This window comes from Macaca mulatta, chromosome 1 (assembly GCF_049350105.2).
Source record: "Macaca mulatta isolate MMU2019108-1 chromosome 1, T2T-MMU8v2.0, whole genome shotgun sequence".
NCBI classification, from domain to species: Eukaryota; Metazoa; Chordata; class Mammalia; order Primates; family Cercopithecidae; genus Macaca; species Macaca mulatta.
The window spans coordinates 201,214,289-201,233,874 of NC_133406.1; the positions used below are offsets into that span (position 1 = coordinate 201,214,289).

Sequence of the window (19,586 nt, forward strand, 5' to 3'; positions counted from 1 at the left end):
GGCGTGGTGGCTCACCCCTGTAATCCCAGCATTTTGGGAGGCTGAAGTGGGCGGATCACGAGGTAAAGAGATCGAGACCATCCTGGCCAACATGGTGAAAACCTGTCTCTACTAAAAATACAAAAATTAGCCAGGCTGGTGGCGTGCACCTGTAGTCCTAGCTACTTGGGAGGCTGAGGCAGGAGAATTGCTTGAATCCGGTAGATAGAGGTTGCAGTGAGCCGAGATCGTACCACTGCACTCCAGCCTGCCAATAGAGCGAGACTCCATTAAAAAAAAAAAAAAATAGCCAGGTGTGCGCATGCCTGTAATCCCGGCTACTTGGGAGGCTTAGGCATGAGAATTGCTTGAACCCGGGAGGCAGAGATTGCAGTGAGCTGAGATTGTGCCACTGCACTCCAGCCTAGGTGAGAGAGGAAGATTTCATCCCCAAAAAACAAGAAAATACACATACACACAAATATATATTGAATATTTGTTTATTTATTTATTTAATTTTTAGCAACAGAGTTTCACTCTGTTGCTCAGGCTGAAGTGCAGCGATATGATCATAGCTCACTACAGCCTTGAACTCCTGGCCTCAAGTGATCCTCCTGCCTCAGACTCCCAAGTTGCTGAGACCACAAACATGTGTCCCCACACCCAGATAATTAAAAGAAAAGTTTTTTGTAGAGATGGGGTCTCACTCTGTTGCCCAGGCTGGTTTCAAACGTCTGGGCTCAAGCAATCCTCCTGCCTCAGCCTCCCAAAACACTGGGATTATAGGGATGAGCCACTGGGCCTGGCCAGTTACTGAACATTTAGTACCTGCTATGTTAAGCACTGTTCTAGATTCCTGTTCTTGTGAAGGTTATATACCAGTGTGGAAAAGATAGATACTAAACAGGTAAACAGATATAGGAACAACATAATTTTGGGTAGGAATAACAGGCTTGAAGACAAGAAGACAAGTTGGTGTGATAGTGATTAACAATGTTGACGGCTACTTGAGACCACAGGGGGTCTAGGAAGACTTTCCTGAGGAGGGAATCTATAGAAGGAGCACTCCCATAAATGTTCCTTTTTGTTTTGAGACGGAGTCTTGCTGTGTCGCCTAGGCTGGAATGCAGTGGTATGATCTCAGCTCACTGCAACTGCTGCCTCCTGTGTTCCAGCGATTCTCCTGCCTCAGCCTTCCAAGTAGCTGGGACTACAGGCGCATGCCACCATGCCCGGCTGATTTTGTATTTTTAATAGAGATGGGGTTTCACCATGTTGGCCAGGCTGGTCTCGAACTCCTGACCTCAGGTGATCCTCCCACCGCAGCCTCCCAAAGTGCTGGAATAACAGGCGTGAGCCACCGTGCCAGCCAATGTTTCTTGATTTAATATACTTAGTAGAATATAAACTCCATGAGAGAGGGAGTGACTTCTGGTCCACCATGGTATCTCCAGCCCCTGTATTGACATTGACATACAGTAGACTCAGGTTAACCATTTATTTGAATGAATTAATATATAAATACACATATTTCTTCAGTCATTTACTTAAATTAGTGCTTTTGAAGGGGGATGTCTGTTTGCCTTTTGGCAATTTCTGTTTTTGGTTGTCACAGTGATGGCAAAGTTGGTTCCTGGCACTTATGGAAGAAGGGATGCTATATATCTTGCAATGTGTGTGGACAGTCCCATATAACATAGTCCCATAAAGTGATATGACCTTTTTTTTTTTTTTTTTTTTTTGAGGCGGAGTTTCACTCTTGTTGCCCAGGCTGGAGTGCAATGGCATTATCTCAGTTCACCGCAACCTCTGCCTCCACGGTTCAAGCGATTCTCCTGCCTCAGCCTCCTGAGCAGCTAGGATTACAGGGGTTTCTTCATGTTGGTCAGGCTAGTCTCAAACTCCCGACCTCAGGTGATCCACCTGCCTCGGCCTCCCAAAGTGCTAGGATTACAGGCTTGAGCCTGGCAAGTGATATGACTTTCAAATGACCTGCCAGACCCTGATGCAGATGAAAAGTCTTTTTATAATTATCCAAGCGTATAAGAAACTTTAAACATAGGAGTAGAAAGTATTTCTGGGCCCTTAAATACAAACTAAATGTCCGGGAATGCCACCAGCATGTCAATAGAAGGGATGCTTGTGTTTGGTTTCATTGAAGCTTTACCAAAATGTGCTCATCTTTTCAGAAAATCCCATCACCCATGGATACTGCTTGCATTTCCAGCTCTTGACGATTCTACCTCTAGGCCAACAGTATTCTGAAAACTTCACAAACATTTACCTATTGGACCACCTATTACTTTAACTTATTTTATGTCACCTTCATTTCACAATTAGGCTTACTATCTAATTTTTTTTTTTTTTTAGATGGAGCCTCGCTTTGTTGCCCAGGCTGGAGTGCCGTGGCTCAATCTCGGCTCACTGCAAGCTCCGCCTCCCGGGTTCAAGCGATTCTCCTCCCTCAGCCTCCTGAGTAGCTGAGATTACAGGCGCGTGCCACCACGCCCGGCTCATTTTTTGCATTTTTAGTAGAGACTGGGTTTCACCTTGTTAGCCAGGATGGTCTTGATCTCCTAACGTCATGATCCACCCACCTCGGCCTCACAAAGTGCTGGGGTTACAGGCGTGAGCCACTGCGCCCGGCCCCATACCATTTAATTTTAAACCTCATGCGTGTGTGCGAGTTAAATGGCTTCTAGGTTCCATTCCCGGGTGATGGGTAGGAGGGTCTTAAGATTCATTGGTTATAGAAAGGGGCCCTGGGGGTCTCCTGCAACCGCGAGCTTAGGCGGTCCTCCGCGCGCCAGGGGTCGCTGTGGCGCCGCGCGGCCGCGCCGGGTCGCTCTCGCGTGGCCGCCCCGCCTCGGGCCCCCGGGCCGAGTGGGCGGGCACGACTGCGCCCAGGTCGCGAGGCGCCCTTCGACCAGCAGCGCCCGGGGCGGGCGGGTATAAATGGAGCGGTGGCTCCCTCGGCCGCCTCTCTCCGCCCCGGGTCGCTGCCGCCTGCGCCGCTTTCGGGCTCCGCAGCCTGAGGAAAAAAAGAGAAAAAGATAAAAAAAAATCCGAAAACGCTTCAAAATCCTGAAAAAAAAAAAAAGGAAAAGAAAAAGCGAATCCTCCTCGGAGAACCCGCGGGGAAGTCACTTTCGCACGCTTCCGGCCTGCCCCGCGCCCGCCGCCGCCGCGCTTGGCGTCCGTCGGTCTCCGTCCATCGGTCCGGGGGTGAGCCGCCCGCCCGGCCCGTCGCGCCCTCCCCACTCTCGGGCCCGAGCCCCGCGCCGGCCCCGGCGCACCACGTGTCCGCGCTGCCCTTCGCCGCCCGCCCGGGGCTCGCCGAGTCGGCGCCCACAAAGATTTGGTTTCCCTCTGCCCCGGCGGTTGTAATCTTAAACCGCCGGAGCCCGAGGCCTATATTTATAGAGAAACGCGTGTCCCCGGGGCCGCCGTGGGTAGCGTCCGGTCGCCTCTTAAAGGATTTTTACCGTTCGGAAGGGGATTCCCCGTTTAATTTTTTTCCTACTTTGATTTTTTGAAATTTGGAGCTTCGCACCAGGACCGCGGAGAAGTGCAAAGTCGTGGGGAGGGCCGTATTGTGCGGAGAGCCTTTTGTCTGCGGTGCCGCGGCCGTGGGAGCCGGCCCCCGCCTCCCGTTTCCGTCCCATCTCCGAGCCCGCCGACTCCAGCTCGTCCTCGCCGCCCCGGTGCCACCTGTGAGCCGCGGCGCGGGCCCGGGCTCTGAGGGCGCCCCTTTTGTCCTGCGGCGGGCCCGATAAGAAGTCCTCCTGGCGGGGCTCGGGGTGGTGGGGGGCGGGGAGATGAACGCTGCGGCCAGCAGCTACCCCATGGCCTCCCTGTACGTGGGCGACCTGCACTCGGACGTCACCGAGGCCATGCTGTACGAAAAGTTCAGCCCCGCGGGGCCTGTGCTGTCCATCCGGGTCTGCCGCGATATGATCACCCGCCGCTCCCTGGGCTATGCCTACGTCAACTTCCAGCAGCCGGCCGACGGTGAGTAGAAGCTGTGCCCACACGTGCGTGGGAGCCCGGCGGACCCCGGGAGTCGTCTTCTGGCAGGGCCCTCCTGCCAAGGAGGGCAGCATCACGACAGCATGTTGCCACCGAAGCTTGGAGCAGGGTGCAGAGATTGAGAACGCAGACCTGGCATCAGATGACTCGAGTTTCAATCTTGTTTCTACCACTTGCTAACTGGGTGACCTTGGGCTACTTACTGGTGTTGCTGGTAGTAGGGTTGGAAACCAAGGAAACTGTAAAACAGGATTAGAGTGAAGCCACTGGCATTCCACTGTGTGTGGTCCTTGTCAGTGGGGCTGGGCTGTTACAGACCCTTGCTTGTGCCCTTCACAGGCTGGCCAAAAAGGAGGGACGTTTGAAACACAATTCCCGCAAAAGTTCTACATTGTAGAGTTCCTGCCCGCTCTGCCACCTTTACTAACCTTGACTACCTGATGTTGTGCTGATAAAGGATGGGTCAGGGCAGGCAGGAAGCAGGGGGAAGGTTTCTGTGCGTTAAACTAGCAGAGATTTAGGTTAGTGCCACAGGAGCTGCGTGTGCCAGGCCAGCTCCTTAGTCTGTGTGTTTGCCACTGGAGTGGAGAAGTGCTTTGCGCTGGACAAATGGTATCCAGGCTCTGTGCTGTAAAGAGTGTTGTGGAGGTAGTTTGGGGAAGCGTCACTTGAAAATCTGGTGGCATTTGTCACCTCAGCTGTAACAGTGGTTTGCACTCGTCAGAGCCCTTTTACTTCATTTAATCTGAAGAAAATGGGACTCCTGAGAAGGAAAAGGAATGCAAAAAGTTGGAAACCAAGTTGGGACTCCCAGCACAGTGCTCTGCCACCTCAGATTGTGGCCTTAGCATGGAGAGAGGTATGTTGCAGGCGTGGCAGGAGTGAGGCCAAAGGAAATCTGATCAGAGGCTGCACGTGACTCCAGATTAGAAGGGAACAACTGCAGAGATCATTACTGGGAGAAACAAGCCATGCTATGGCAAAGGATCTCCAGGTCGCTAGTTTTGAGGTCCCCACTTTGTTTTCTGTCTGAGGCCCAGAGTTACTACTTGCCCAGGTTGCAGCTGAGACCAGAGAATTGGACATGTTAAGAGGAACTAGGTATTGCTACCGTCAACCCAGTATGCTCCAAGCTGAGTTCTGTCTATGGCTATAGGAGCGCAAAGAAGGTAGCTGAGTGTGGTCTTTTTAAGGGATAATGTACCACATTAGCTGTTGTCTGCCTTCTTGACTTTTGAACAAAAGTCATGTCACTTAGAGATAGCAGAAGCCATTGGTCAGTGTGTCTGCCAACACATACTTCTGCAGGACTTCTCCCTGCTATAAATAAGTGCAGCCAGATTTGTCAGACTAAGCCGGCTTGCCTTGTGCAGTGCTGTCTGGAAATAGACGAGGAGCTGTGTTGAAATGGGCTCCTTTACTGCTAATTAATGAAATAGTTTGCGATCCCAGCTATCTATCTCTGATCGCCATCACAAGCAAACTCCTCCTTTCCTGGACTGTTCCTGACTTGGATCTGTCTTGTCATCTCCCCTTTTCCCAACTGCCCCCCATACAGATGAGCCCACCTTCTGAAGGGGGTGGGGAAGTTTGTTGGAAATAATGAGTGAAAATAAATTCTCCTGGTTAAAGAAACAGTTGAGCTTGTGGAGCGTCAGAGTTGGGGAATTTTGTCCCCCCCCTTAAGTGAGATGTTGCCTTGAGGCAAGGAGCAGATTCCACTGCTCTGACCCTGTCTAAATCCCCTCATGGAGGAGGTTCTGGGTAATGTCACCGATAGGAGATGTCGTCACAGCCTTAAGGAAAAGTGGCCACCAGATCTGGGGATCCTTGTTGCGATTAGTGATGAGAAGTGTTTTGGCTGGCAGGTGGTGGTATATTTTAGCTTCTGGTTCTTTTTGTTGTTGTTTGTTTTCGCTCTTGTTGCCCAGGCTGGAGTGCAATGGCACGATCTCAGCTCACTGCAACCTCTGACTTCCGGGTTCAAACGATTTTCCTGCCTCAGCCTCCTGAGTAGCTGGGATTACAGGCGCCCACCACACACCCAGCCAATTTTGTATTTTTAGTAGAGATGGGCTTTCACCATGTTGGTCAGGCTGATCTTGAACTCCTGACCTCAGGTGATCCACCTGTTTCAGCCTCCCAAAGTGCTGGGATTACAGGAGTGAGCCACCATGCCCGGCCCAGCTTTTGGTTCTTTAAATTGTCTCTGGTGCACATATGGACTTAGTTGGGAAGCTACAGAAGCTTTCCAAGGCACTGGATGGGGAAGTTGGTTGGGCACCCAGGGTGGCTGAAGTCCTAGAATTCTACAGAACTTCGATTAAGGCTTCAAAAGGTAGATGCCGGGCCTACCATCTGCGTGCTGTCTGCTTAGGCAGAAGGTATGGTGGTTTAATCCTTGTTGTGATAGTACAGAGAACTTTTCCATGTGTGATCAGTTGTATCCATTTTGGTGATTGGATTTTTATTCTCAGAAACTGAAAATAAAAGAAATTGGACTGAATTCTGAATTCAGGGATAGCACCTTTTTTTTTTTCCAGATCATTTGCTCATACGTTTAGTTGCTTGTCTCCGTAGATGGATTGCAGACTAAATGACTTGATAACTTTGATGCACTACCTCACTGAAAAATAAATCAGATAATCTAGTATTAGTTTCCTAATCACTAGCTAGCTGCACAGCTTAGTCACCCTAAACATAAGTTTGTTCATTTTGTAAAATGTATAATTTCAGCTGTCCCACCTGAGTCATGGTGGGTGGCAGTCTGCAAAGTCTTCCAAATAGTAAAGCTTAGTCAAATGTGAGGTATTATCATTGGATCTTGGTGTCATTAAGGCCATTTAGATTATCTTTATTTATGGCCCCTTTATCCAACAAGGGCACAGACCCAGAAGGGCGTTTAGACTTCTGTCATGAAGTAGAGTCATTAGCTGGAACTTATTCTACCCTTACTAACAGTGCAGGCTGGAGGAATCTGATGCCCTTTTATTTTAATAGAGTTGCCTTTTATCAAGAGTGATTACCTTGAAAAGTCCTGTAGTAATCTGTTCTTAGGATGTTGGCCTGTGGGAGCTGACGTTTTCTCTCCTTATTGAAATGTGTTTCTCTCTTACAGCTGAGCGGGCTTTGGACACCATGAACTTTGATGTGATTAAGGGAAAGCCAATCCGCATCATGTGGTCTCAGAGGGATCCCTCTTTGAGAAAATCTGGTGTGGGAAATGTCTTCATCAAGAACCTGGACAAATCTATAGATAACAAGGCACTTTATGATACTTTTTCTGCTTTTGGAAACATTCTATCCTGCAAGGTAAACATTGATTAAATGATTTTAGCAGAATAATTGATTCTCAAAAACAAGATAAATACCAAATGGAAAACTACCTTGGCATCAGGATACAGGAATTTTCAAAATGCTGGACATGGAATTCTAAAAGTTCCCATGGGTAGTCTCAGGGCCACACCCAGCGTAACCAGCACACGTTTTCATACCCTTGTTCTTTCCTCAGCCTGAAATATCTTTCCTGTTCTTTAGCCTTGGAAAGCCCCAGGTTTTTCTTTTGGGATGGGGGAAAGGAGAGGACCAGAGAAGTGTCTCTAGTCTTCAGGAAACTTAATCACGTTAGAAGCATAAATTCACTCTGTTCCTTCTATGTATCTGTTTTATGCTGAGCACTTTAAAACTTAAACAGTGGTGGTGTAGGTGTTTAACGCCATACTGCACTGAAAATCTGTTGTGGCCTTGGAAAATGTTTTGTCTTCTGCAGCACTGTGGTTTGCACCCAGATCTCTTAAAATGTGTTGTTGTTGTGTTTTAAAGGGACAGGGTCTTGCTCTGTCTGTCACCCAGGGTGGAGTGCAGTGGTGTAGTAATAGCTCATTGTAGCTTCGATCTCCTGGGCACAAGCCATCCTCCCACCTCAGCCTCCCAAGTAGCTGGGACTACAGGCATGTGCTACCACATTCAGTTAATCTTTTTATTTTTTGTAGAGACAGGGTCTCTCTCCATTGCATAGGCTGGCCTCCAGCTCCTGGCTCCAATGATCCTTCTGCTTTGACCTCCCAAAGCATTGGAATTACAGGCATGAGCCACAGCACCCAATTTTAAGTGTTTTCTTTGTTTTTTTGTTTTGTTTTGTTTTTTATAAAAAGAAAACATTTGGAATAGAAGAAGCCTAGTAGTGGCTACCTTTGTAAATGGAACACTTACTAGGTACCTGGTGCTGTGCTAGGTGTGAGAAAAATTGTACTGGTGTACTTGGCCACCTTTGGCCATGGATGGGCCAGAGCCTTCTCAGGCACAAGATACCCTGAGGTTCTCATGTCTCAGGAGCTGGCCAGTGGTGCTAAAGTGGTCCACCTTGTCTTTGACAGGTGGTGTGTGATGAGAACGGCTCTAAGGGTTATGCATTTGTCCACTTCGAGACCCAAGAGGCTGCCGACAAGGCCATCGAGAAGATGAATGGCATGCTCCTCAATGACCGCAAAGTGTGAGTGTCCCAGTCCGGAGCAACAACCATCGCATGAGCCAGCCGTGGCCCCACCTCGGTATTAACTGGCACACACAAGGCGGCTACTGGTTCTCGGCCCAAGTGTGGCCTGCTCCTACCTCTCCACTCCAGGGCTGGTGAGTCTCCCTGCCTGAGCCGTGGCAGCCCTTTTGACTCGCCAAGGTGGGCTTCCTGCCCAAGCCATGGCCTGCCTGCCGCCTCTCCCTTAAAGGCATCTGTCTGTGGGTTTTGTGAGCATCAACAACTGGGGCTGGCTGGAAGGCAGCTCTAAGCTCACTCTGAGTCGGGGTCTTGGCCAGCGGCAGAGTGGAGAGGGCCCTGGACTGACCAGGAGCTGTATACTAGCAGTGTGACCTTGGCTTTCCTGTGACTCAGGTCTGTCCATGGGTCCCTCGCTAGTGGTTGATGCCAAATTGTCCCCGCGGTTCTCCATTTTCTGACTTATGATTCAGTGACCTAATGCAAGGCTGGCTCCACAGTAATACTTGGTGACAATGAAAAATCCCATCCCTTTGCAGAAAAACTTCGTAACAGACCTGTTGCTTTGGTGTGGTTGTTACTGTAGAATGCAGAGGGGGAACTTAGCAAAGCCATGTGGGGAGAAGAAGGGACAATAAGTCTTGGCTATTACAAGCCAAAATATTTTTTGTCCTTTGTGTCATTCAGCATACCAGAGGATGGGTTATGTTTATAATGTCTGTGTGTCCAGTGGTTGATCTACAGATATCACTAAAAAGAAATATAAAAATGTCAGTGTATGGATAAATTTTCTTCTAAGTATAAGAGTACCAAAATAAATTTAAAAAGGAAGGGGTGCCCCTTCGCTCCAGCAATCTCATACCTAGGATTAACCACTGTTAACAGTTTGGTTTGTATCCTTCCAGACCTTTTCTATGCATTTACATAGTTGCACAGAAATGAACGTTTTAAAAACATGGCCATCAGGTTTCTTCATGAAGGCAGTGTGATGTGGTAGGAGTAGCCCTGGTCTAAGCCAGGAGCCCTGGGGCTGGTCCTTACAGGATAGTCCTGCCTTTTTCTCTTTCTGCTGGGGACTTGGGTATCTCTGAGCCTCCTCGGTGGTGGATGGGGATCTCATGTTTTAACTTCTCCTGTCAGCCTTTAACTTGTATTCCTTTGGGTCCCTGGATATCATGTTTTATTCCTCTGGGTGATTACTTTTTTCATGGTTTCTTTTTAGATTTGTGGGCAGATTCAAGTCTCGCAAAGAGCGGGAAGCTGAGCTGGGAGCCAAAGCCAAGGAATTCACCAATGTTTATATCAAAAACTTTGGGGAAGAGGTGGATGATGAGAGTCTGAAAGAGCTATTCAGTCAGTTTGGTAAGTTGAGGGTCCTTGTCCCCTTTCACAGTCCAACAGACCCATCTCTTCTTTCTTAAGAGATGAGGGCACTGCTCCAGAAGTTTGCTTCAAGTGAGTTTCCAGAGGGAAGCCTTCTCTCCTTGAGCTGTGCTTGAGATGGTGTTACTAATAGTTCTGTCCTTTGGTAATAGGTAAGACCCTAAGTGTCAAGGTGATGAGAGATCCCAGTGGGAAATCCAAAGGCTTTGGCTTTGTGAGTTACGAAAAACACGAGGATGCCAATAAGGTGAGTGTACCACAAAGGTTGGGAAAAACTTGTAAGAGGTGGCCCCAGAGTATGGGCAGAGTCTTGCTAGCACCTAGCTAGAGCTGGGATGGTCTGAGTATCTAGTAGTAGATGTACCATTACTATACTCTGGGATCATCTTCCTGGGTTCCACATGTTAACATCATGTAGGTGTTCACAAAGCACTTGGCACATACCTGTCACCTCAGCTGTCAGTTGTTGAAAGAATAGGACAGATGTTTGTTCCCCTGCAAAGGTGAGAGAACTAAAGCCCAGTGAGTGCTGATTTCATAACAGCACAGCAGCTACTTGTGGGCAAAGCATTGTGCCAGACCCTCAACATATATCACTTAAATACCCACAAAAGCACCTGCAGAATTTACTGGTAGCCAGAAGATGATATCGCCCTGGGCTCATGTCAGCACACTTGTGTTTATACACCTGTGCTATTTCTATATTATCTGGATCAATAACCTATTTAAATATTAACCTCATTTTACAGATGAGGAAGTTTGGATTTGTGTGACAGACTTCAGAGGTGGAATGAATTTAGTTTTTAGTCCTATAGTAGAAAGAATACTTGTTGGGACTTAGACCTCTGGAATAAGACCCCATCACTGCAACTTTATTTTAAAGACATTTTTCCTCTCTAGGCTGTGGAAGAGATGAATGGAAAAGAAATAAGTGGTAAAATAATATTTGTAGGCCGTGCACAAAAGAAAGTAGAACGGCAGGCAGAGTTAAAACGGAAATTTGAGCAGCTGAAACAGGAGAGAATTAGTCGATATCAGGTAAGGTGGTCTTGGCCCAGCCTAGCAATGGGATTTGCTGTGAAATATTTGCAGAACACCCTTATGTTTAGCAGGCTTTCTTTTTGGGGATTTGGAGTCTGTTCTTCCCATTTCCCCCAAGAAGATTAGGTTTAAAAGGATATTTACCTACTACATACATGACAGTGATTATTTTAGAACCAGAAACAAGAGAAATGAGTTTATTCATCAAGAAGCTCTCTATTCTGGAAGCCTCAGCCTGTTGCTAGCCATGTAGATTCCTTTTACTTAAATGAGCCTCCTTTGTTTGGCATGGCTTCAAGAAGACCCCTGCTGGGGTAGGGGGTGAGTGGTCACCACAGCAGCTGTGGGGAGAGGTGACAAAAGGTGACTGCACTGATGATCCTTGTCAGTTTCAGGGCAGTAGTTTCACAACTTTGAGCTTGCATCAGAATCACCAGCAGAGCTTGTTAAAACAGATAGCTGGGCTCCAGCCCTAGAGTTTTTCTGGTTCACTGGGTTTGGGGTCTGGCCTGATAATTTCTTTTTTCTTTTTTTTTCCTTCTCTTGAGATGGAGTCTCGCTCTGTTGCCCAGGCTGGAGTGCAGTGGTGCGATCTCAGCTCCCTGCAAGCTCCGCCTCCCAAGTTCCCTCCATTCTCCTGCCTCAGCCTCCCGAGTAGCTGGGACTACAGGCGCCCGCCACCACATCTGGCTAATTTTTTGTATTTTTTGTAGAGAACAGGGTTTCAGCCTTTTAGCAAGGATGGTTTCGATCTCCTGACTCTGTGATTGACCCACCTCGGCCTCCCCAAAGTGCTGGGATTATAGGCATGAGCCACTGTGCCCAGCTGAGAATTCCATTTCTAACAAGTTCCCAAAGATGCTGGTGCTCCTGGTCTGGGAGCTACCCTTTGGGAACCACTTTCTAAGGGAATATTTGTGGTATAGAAATGCAATTAACAGTGATCTTTTTCCTTCAGGGAGTGAATCTCTACATTAAGAACTTGGATGACACTATTGATGATGAGAAATTAAGGAAAGAATTTTCTCCTTTTGGATCAATTACCAGTGCTAAGGTATTATAATACTGAGATTTGGAGATTGAAAGCAGTAGTATTCCATTATAGGTTTATTGGCATTTGTTCCATTGAAGGAATAGCATTTAAATTATGTTCATTTCTGAAAGTAGCTACTACGTTTTTCCAGCAAAACTTCTGGATACATTTTGGAGAATGGCATTTCATTAGGTTAGCATTACACTGTTTCCCAAGCACTGGAGTCTGGAGAGGAATTTGGCCCAGCCCCTCCCAGCCAACCCAGAGCACCTGAATCTTTCCCATTCCTTGCTGCCTCGTGCTGGTGTGGGGACAGATGGTGCTACAGAATGAGCAGAGGAAATCCAGACAGGTTATTTTCCATTTGTCTTGGGACCTGTCTCTACAGCTCTGCCACATTTTCTCCTTGAGAATGAAGGTATTTTAAAGATTTTGGGAGTGGGCTTGGGAACTTCTACCCTGGTCTTAGAGAGGAAAGGGGAGCGGAAGGTTTTTCCGTGTTTCGTAGTGTGCATCATTTGCTTGATTTTCTTTGATAATCACATCAACTAAGTTAGCAGGATAAGTAGGAACCTCATTTTAAAGATAAGGAATTTTAGTCCTTGAACAAGAGATTGCTGACTACATGGGGATGGTGTACTGTTTGTCCTTAGCACTTTGGGAGCAGGATGGAAGCTGGTGGCATCTGAACATTTTGGGTTATGGCCTGATGCAGACTCCGGTCTTGCTAAACAGAGGTGTACCAGATGCCACAAAATCCTTTAGTTGATGAGAAGGGAAGCCATGTGGGCTGTTCTAAAGGCATAGTGGCCCTGCCCTGGCTCTTAGGGGAATTTGCCCCCAACCTGGGAATGTGGAAAGCAATGTTATTAGTTGTAGTAGGGAGTTGGCCAGAGGCCAAGTGTGGGTTTGCCCAGTTCTTACCCTTTCCTTTTTGCTATGACCCCCTTGATTGGACCCCATCAGTGTAAGGAATGATCTTCTCTCCTTGCTTATCTGCCTAGTAGTCAAGTTGCACTTTGTTAAGAGAGCAAAAGAGCCATACCTTGAATTGTCACCATTTTCAAGATGATGGTGTGGCATTTTTTTTCACATACATACTGGCCTACCTAATTGGTAGAGAGTTATGGAGTGATGCACATCTTTACGTCCCTATTCTCCACTTCAGGAGGCTCTCTGGGCCATTAACTAAGACATAAAACAATGACAGTCACACCAGAGAAGACAGTGAATAACCTTTTCAAATAAGGAAAAATGCAATTTGTGAATGATGAACTTAATGTGGAAGAAGACTGCCTGAACCAGTAGACCTGTGGTTTTGCAGCTGTTTGGGGTATTTCATGGAAATTGAGCCTCAGGAGGGCAAGTAAGACTAGGATCTAGGCACCTATCTCTAAGCTGGCCATCTCGTTGAATTAATGGTGGTAGTCATTGATTACCTGAACATTTTATGACTCCTGTCCACATGTGGTATTCCTAAAGTGTTATCCTGATGTTGCTAAGAACTTGTTAAGAGTTTTGTCCACCGAGGTCTTGGAGCAGATGAGATTGGAAAATAAATTGCTCAACACTACCCTCGAGATGTTTTGTGGTTACCCAGGGGTAGCTATCCACCAGGTATCAGGAAACATCTTTGAGTTCCTGGTTTTACCATTAGCCATATCATAGTGTTTCGGAACTTTAGCATCACCTGGGGACTTAAAGAAAATGCCTTAGAGGTTGTGACTTAGTTGGTCTGGGGTAAATCCTATGCCAGTTTTGAACCCCTGACCTAGGCTCAGTGACTGCAGCATAACCCAGGCTTTCTGGTTCTTCTGAATAGTTCCCTTCCCACCCAGGGACATCTTTTTTTTCCTATTTGTGGGTTTGTTTTGGTTTGTTTGGTTGGTTGGTTGGGTTTTTTGTTTTGTTTTGTTTCTGAGATGGAGTCTCGCTCTGTCGCCCAGACTGGAGTGCAGTGGCGTGATCTCAGCTCACTGCAACCTCTGCCTCCCGGGTTCAAGCAGTTCTCCTGCCTCAGCCTCCTGAGTAGCTGGGATTACAGGTGTGTGCCACCATGCCCGGCTAATTTTTGTATTTTTAGTAGAGACGGGGTTTCACCATGTTGTTCAGGCTGGTCTTGAACTCCTGACTTCGTGATCCACCCACCTCGGTCTCCCAAAGTGCTGGGATTACAGGCATGAGCCACTACACCTGGACCTTTGTTTTTTTGAGATGAGGTCTCAGTACATTGCTCAAGCTGGTCTCAACCTCCTGAGCTGAAGCAGCCCTCCCACCTTGGCCTTCCAAAGTGCTGGGATTACAGGTACGAGCCACCACACCCAGCCAAGGACACCTTATTTTTTAAGTAGCTGGTCTCATTTTGTAGGTAATGCTGGAGGATGGAAGAAGCAAAGGGTTTGGCTTCGTCTGCTTCTCATCTCCTGAAGAGGCAACCAAAGCAGTCACTGAGATGAATGGACGCATTGTGGGCTCCAAGCCACTATATGTTGCCCTGGCCCAGAGGAAGGAAGAGAGAAAGGCTCACCTGACCAACCAGTATATGCAACGAGTGGCTGGAATGAGAGCACTTCCTGCCAATGCCATCTTAAATCAGTTCCAGCCTGCGGCGGGTGGCTACTTCGTGCCAGCAGTCCCACAGGTGGGTGTGCTGTTTGGTCACAGCTCTTGGGAACCTGCCTGCTGGCAGTATTCTGCAGTGGTTGGGGAGAAGGATCTTTCGTTATTAGAGTTCTAGAATGTCAGAGTATGGAACCTTCAAGTAAAAATGAAGGACTTACCCATGGTCACATACACACACACCCACAGTGGCAGTGGTAGAGTAAAACAGTCCCCATTAGCTGACCCCTCAGCTTTTGAATAGAAAGAACATTTAAATAATTAGCTTAGGTCCTGGTTAGTGAGATGAGATATTTCTAGGGTGGTTCAGTCCTTAAGAGGGTGTTTGGGTATTCTTCTGTCTTACAGGCTCAGGGAAGGCCTCCATATTATACACCTAACCAGTTAGCGCAGATGAGGCCTAATCCACGCTGGCAGCAAGGTGGGAGACCTCAAGGTAGGTGGTGGGGAACAGTGATTTGACGGCCTAGGATACACCTATCCTGGTCTCCCCTGCCTTTTCTGTTTCCCTGCTTTGAGGCATAGCCTAGGTTCTGGTCCACATCACTTCTTAGTGATGTGCAATTTTTTCTCTTCACCAGGCTTCCAAGGAATGCCAAGTGCTATACGCCAGTCTGGGCCTCGTCCAACTCTTCGCCATCTGGCTCCAACTGGTAATGCTCCGGCCTCTCGTGGCCTCCCTACTACCACTCAGAGAGTCGGTGAGCAAACTGGCCTTTAGAAGTGTGGCCCGGGGAGGAGGGAGTCAGGATGACTAGGCTCTGCCCTGGGTTGGTCAGTTTGTTGGGCTCTTATTGAGTCCTGGTTCTGTAATCTTAGCTGTGTGCTTAGGTGGCCACTTCAAGAGTAGAGAAATATGAGTTCTAGGTGTGTCAGTTGCTTTTAACATTCTTTGCTCATCGGTGACTCGTGAAAAAGTTAGTTGTAGAAGTTTGCTAGCTGGATGACTACAGAGGCAGCCTGTTCTTTTGGGTGGGGTGAGGAATACGAGGAAACAGCTCGTACAGAATATGTCCTGTATTCCAAGATGTGGAAAGAGTTGTATGTTATCCTTTGGCTCATCCTCGAAAGTAGTAGTGGCCCCCTGTGCAATGTGTTGCGTAAACGTGCTTTGAAATTTCTCCTTCCGTGGGACGTGGCCAGTTGGACATCTGCTGCCAACACTGATGTGCATTTGCTGGTCTGTTGTAGGGTCTGAGTGCCCGGACCGCTTGGCTATGGACTTTGGTGGGGCTGGTGCCGCCCAGCAAGGGCTGACTGACAGCTGCCAGTCTGGAGGTGGTATTGGATGCACACAGAAGGGGGAAAGATGGGATTTGACGGGTCTTTGCCCAGACTGATGGGCTTTAATTGTATTTGTTCTTTCCCTAAGGCGTTCCCACAGCTGTGCAGAACTTAGCGCCACGCGCTGCTGTTGCCGCTGCTGCTCCCCGTGCTGTTGCCCCCTACAAATACGCCTCCAGTGTCCGCAGCCCTCATCCTGCCATACAGCCTCTGCAGGTGAGGTCCACCAGACAGAATGCTTAAAAGGATTTCCCCCATTTCCACTTGATGTAAAAGAAGCTTTGCTTTGATTCCTTCAACAGGTATTAAATGCCTGCTCTGTGTTATGACGCTATGTTCTGATTCATTGTCCCTGCCCTTTAGGGGCTCACTAGTGGGAGAGAAGGGGCTTAAAAGTGCTCTGCCTGATGCCAGTTCACTCAGAAATGCCTCACAGGGGGCAGCCAGTGCTTCCTGCTCTCTTTGTACGGAATAATGTGCTCACTCAGCTCTTTGAGCCTCCAGGTCACTTCCACATCCAGTGACCTATTGGATCCTTGGCTGCTCTGCAAGATGATTGGTACATTAAGGCAGGAAATAACTTCAACTTACAGATCGGATGTTCAGCTTCAAAGATGTAAAGTGTGTGTAGGAGGGGAAGGGGTTGAACCTAGAGCTTCGATTTTCTAAGCGGTAACTTGCAGTCTCTAGACCTGTGCTCTAGATGCAACTAGTTTGTTTCAGAGCTTAATAGCAATTTGCCATGGAGGTATCACCCTAAGCCCTCAGGCCCATAAGCTGCTTAGTAGATTACTCTTTAACTGTCCTGTCTCATACTCTCTGAGTTGGGGATTTCTTAGAACTTGATGCTATGTAAAATACCTTTTCTTTGCAAGGCTTTGACTAGCATTGACATTGCATGTTGACAGTTTTTAGCATTTGATACAAGAACATTTGGTACAGTTACGGTGATGTGGAATGTAATTATAAATGTGTTGATATTTACACCCTTTGATCCAGTCTGCACTGAGATTTACCCTAAAGGAAAAGAGTAATTTTCAGGAAAAGCTTATATACAAATGTTCACTTTACTCTTATTTATAACAAGGCTTTTCATTCTTGAGTAACTGTGGGTGCATTAAGGAAATGTCAGAAAATGCTTGCCTAGTGCTATAAGTTTGTTTTATTATTTACCTTTCACTTCGCTTTCTGATAGCATTCCATTTTCATTGTAATTGGTTGTGTTTATGTCCATACCCCTCTGTTCCTCACCACATCCCTCAATCCTTCAAGGACTGAAATTAGTTCCTTTAGAGCAAGGCCCACCACCTCCTCTCCTCTTTCACATAGTCAGATGTTCAGATACTGAACAGGCGCTCAACCACCATCAAGTGCTGTCCTTTCCTCGGTGCTAACCCACTGCCTTTCCTGGTTCCCAGGCACCCCAGCCTGCGGTCCATGTGCAGGGGCAGGAGCCACTGACTGCCTCCATGCTGGCTGCAGCACCCCCCCAGGAACAGAAGCAGATGCTGGGTGAGTGACCCACTTCCTTGCAGAAGAAGAGGCCCAGAGCCTGGTGCCAACTAGGACACCAGTGTCCATTGTTTACTGGGATTTGATTTGGTTTTTTATTAACTACCCTCCCCATAGGAGAACGCTTGTTCCCACTCATCCAAACAATGCATTCAAACTTGGCTGGGAAGATCACGGGAATGCTGCTGGAGATCGACAACTCTGAGCTGCTGCACATGTTAGAGTCCCCCGAGTCTCTCCGCTCCAAGGTGAGCTGGGTCGAAGACCCTGCAGCTTCAGCTCTCAGCTTGGGAAGATTGGGGGCAAACTTGGACACCCAGGTGCAGCAGAGAGTGGGGTCTGCTGCCCCCAGGACCCTTCTCGTCATGCCTTGACTGTGACTAGAGGCTGCTGTGGGTATTTGGGAAAGTAGTTAGCACCAGAAGCCTAGGGATCATCTGTACGGTTGGCTTTGGTCCACTACTAAGTCTGGGCACTAGGGAGGGGTAGAGTAGCTCTCCTAGATTCACTGACCACCTGAAGATTTCTTGCAGGTAGATGAAGCTGTAGCAGTTCTACAGGCTCATCATGCCAAGAAAGAAGCTGCCCAGAAGGTGGGCGCTGTTGCTGCTGCTACCTCTTAGACAAGGAAAAACCGTATGTGTGGCTCTTTTCATTTTTGTTCCTATGAGCATTGTCTTCGTGGTTTGACCTGAGGTTGTATATATGCTCACTGCTTAGCTCTGGGAATACAATAAGTAGTTACATGGAGTATGTTGCAGGTGACTTCTTGTAAGGACTGTGGACTTTGTCTGCAGGGGCTTGAGTGAATAAAGGTTAACTAATACTGGTTGATGGTGGTAGGTGTCTCCAGATAGGGAAAGAAGAGAGTAAAATGAGCTAAGGAGAAAGCACGTGGTAAGAACCAGAGCTGGTGAGCTGGTGTGTTGGGAGGGTTGACTTGGCATAGTCATGACCCTCTTGTCAAGGGCCTCAGGAGCCTTGTCGTCTAGTGGTAAAGACCAGAGATGCTGCTAAACATCGTACACTACACAGGAGGACAGAACCAACAGAATGCCCGAAGTGTCAATAGTGCTGAGGTTGAGAAATTTCTCTTCTAGAATACCTTCCTTTATCCACTAGATGTTAATGAATCTAAATTATTTGATTATGCATTTATTTGTGTTGGTGCTTTTCTTTACAGGATTCAAAAGCCAAATAACCCCTTACGGAATTCAGCTCAAGGTTTGAAGACTTCTAGCTTGTCCTATGGACCTCAACACCAACGATTACAAATTGCAAATTTAATAGGTCATTTTGTATCAAAAGGTCAATTATGAAACACCTAGAATTTTTCAATTATACGAATATGTTCTCTGGGTTCTGCTGTGGCCCAGACAGTGTTAACTTTTTTTTTTTTCTATTGTGGGTTTTGATTTTTCCCCCAGAAACTGGTTTTATTTGATGTACCCAAGTCTTACGTTTCTCAATAAAGAAAAAAACTCCATAAAACTGCCTCTGTCTCTGACCACAGTTTTACTCTATGAATTCCAGTTTTCACTGGAAGTAACTTTAGGATGTGAATTGGTTCCAATGATAGTTTATTCTTTCTTGACTTGAAGCTGACAAAGGTTAGCAAGATATACAGAACTGTTAAATATGATCCTGTCCCACAGCGTTCTGTTATGATTGTTGTATTAGCCCCACTTAACTTACAGGGAACAGATCTGATGTGGTCAGAGCAGACCGTGGGTCGGGCCCAGGAAAATTTGGAGCAGAGTGGGGTTGGTGAGCTCTGCAGATACCAGCTGGTTAGTTGAGCCCCGTCTTTCCATTCCTGAACTCTGTTGGGGCGGGGTGGGGGGGTGTCCTGTCCCTTCTTATCTCCTGCAGTCAGTTTATGCTGCATTTGAGTCAGCAGATCCAGTTGCCCAGATTCTGCAACCAAGGTTCCCCTAGCAGGGCAGGGGGAAAATGTTTGGGAGGTCTGTGACTACAGCAAATGGTGCTGAAGTCCTCAGTGCTTGTGGTTTCTTTGATGCTCAAAGTGACAGTAGTGACATCCTAAAGGCCAAGATCACATCCCTTTGCAGCCTGCTTTCCCTGCGGCTCCAGCCTTGCTTGCTTTCCCTCCTGGAGCTTGCTTGATGCTTGCTTAGTGCCCCATTCAGGCAGTCCTTAGAATGCTCATCCCTCTTGGCAGGCTTCTTAAGATCTGGTGTCACCTTAACAGAT

General features: G+C 47.5%; 1 protein-coding gene and 1 non-coding gene across 8 annotated transcripts; both read left to right on the plus strand.

The window, feature by feature from the left end:
- Window positions 1-2,959: 2,959 nt before the first annotated feature.
- On the plus strand, window positions 2,960-18,863 carry PABPC4 (poly(A) binding protein cytoplasmic 4). Of its 7 annotated transcripts, none has more exons than XM_015135871.3 (16): window positions 2,960-3,990; window positions 7,127-7,320; window positions 8,385-8,500; window positions 9,723-9,862; window positions 10,036-10,130; window positions 10,784-10,921; window positions 11,883-11,978; window positions 14,326-14,598; window positions 14,925-15,012; window positions 15,158-15,277; window positions 15,768-15,854; window positions 15,949-16,076; window positions 17,279-17,372; window positions 17,490-17,620; window positions 17,906-18,008; window positions 18,556-18,863. In XM_015135871.3, exons 1-15 carry the CDS (start codon window positions 3,798-3,800, stop codon window positions 17,993-17,995), a joined length of 1,983 nt encoding a protein of 660 aa, XP_014991357.1. In that variant the 5' UTR covers window positions 2,960-3,797; the 3' UTR covers window positions 17,996-18,008; window positions 18,556-18,863. The 7 variants fall into 7 exon arrangements, with proteins under 7 accessions (XP_014991357.1, XP_014991366.1, XP_077818556.1 ...); XM_015135880.3 differs by having other exon boundaries at window positions 15,158-15,229; XM_077962430.1 differs by having other exon boundaries at window positions 2,960-3,204.
- On the plus strand, window positions 12,224-12,358 carry LOC114675119 (small nucleolar RNA SNORA55). Its single transcript, XR_003726216.2, has one exon. It is a non-coding gene; the product is annotated as a small nucleolar RNA SNORA55 (small nucleolar RNA).
- Window positions 18,864-19,586: the final 723 nt, after the last annotated feature.

Bases quoted from the DNA above. Each gene is read 5' to 3' on its own strand.
- PABPC4 (XM_015135871.3), top strand. From the start codon at position 3,798: ATGAACGCTGCGGCCAGCAGCTACCCCATGGCCTCCCTGTACGTGGGC. The intron at 15,278-15,767 runs GTGAGCAAACTG...GGTCTGTTGTAG, and splicing joins TACTACCACTCAGAGAGTCG to GGTCTGAGTGCCCGGACCGC. The intron at 15,855-15,948 runs GTGGTATTGGAT...TCTTTCCCTAAG, and splicing joins TGACAGCTGCCAGTCTGGAG to GCGTTCCCACAGCTGTGCAG.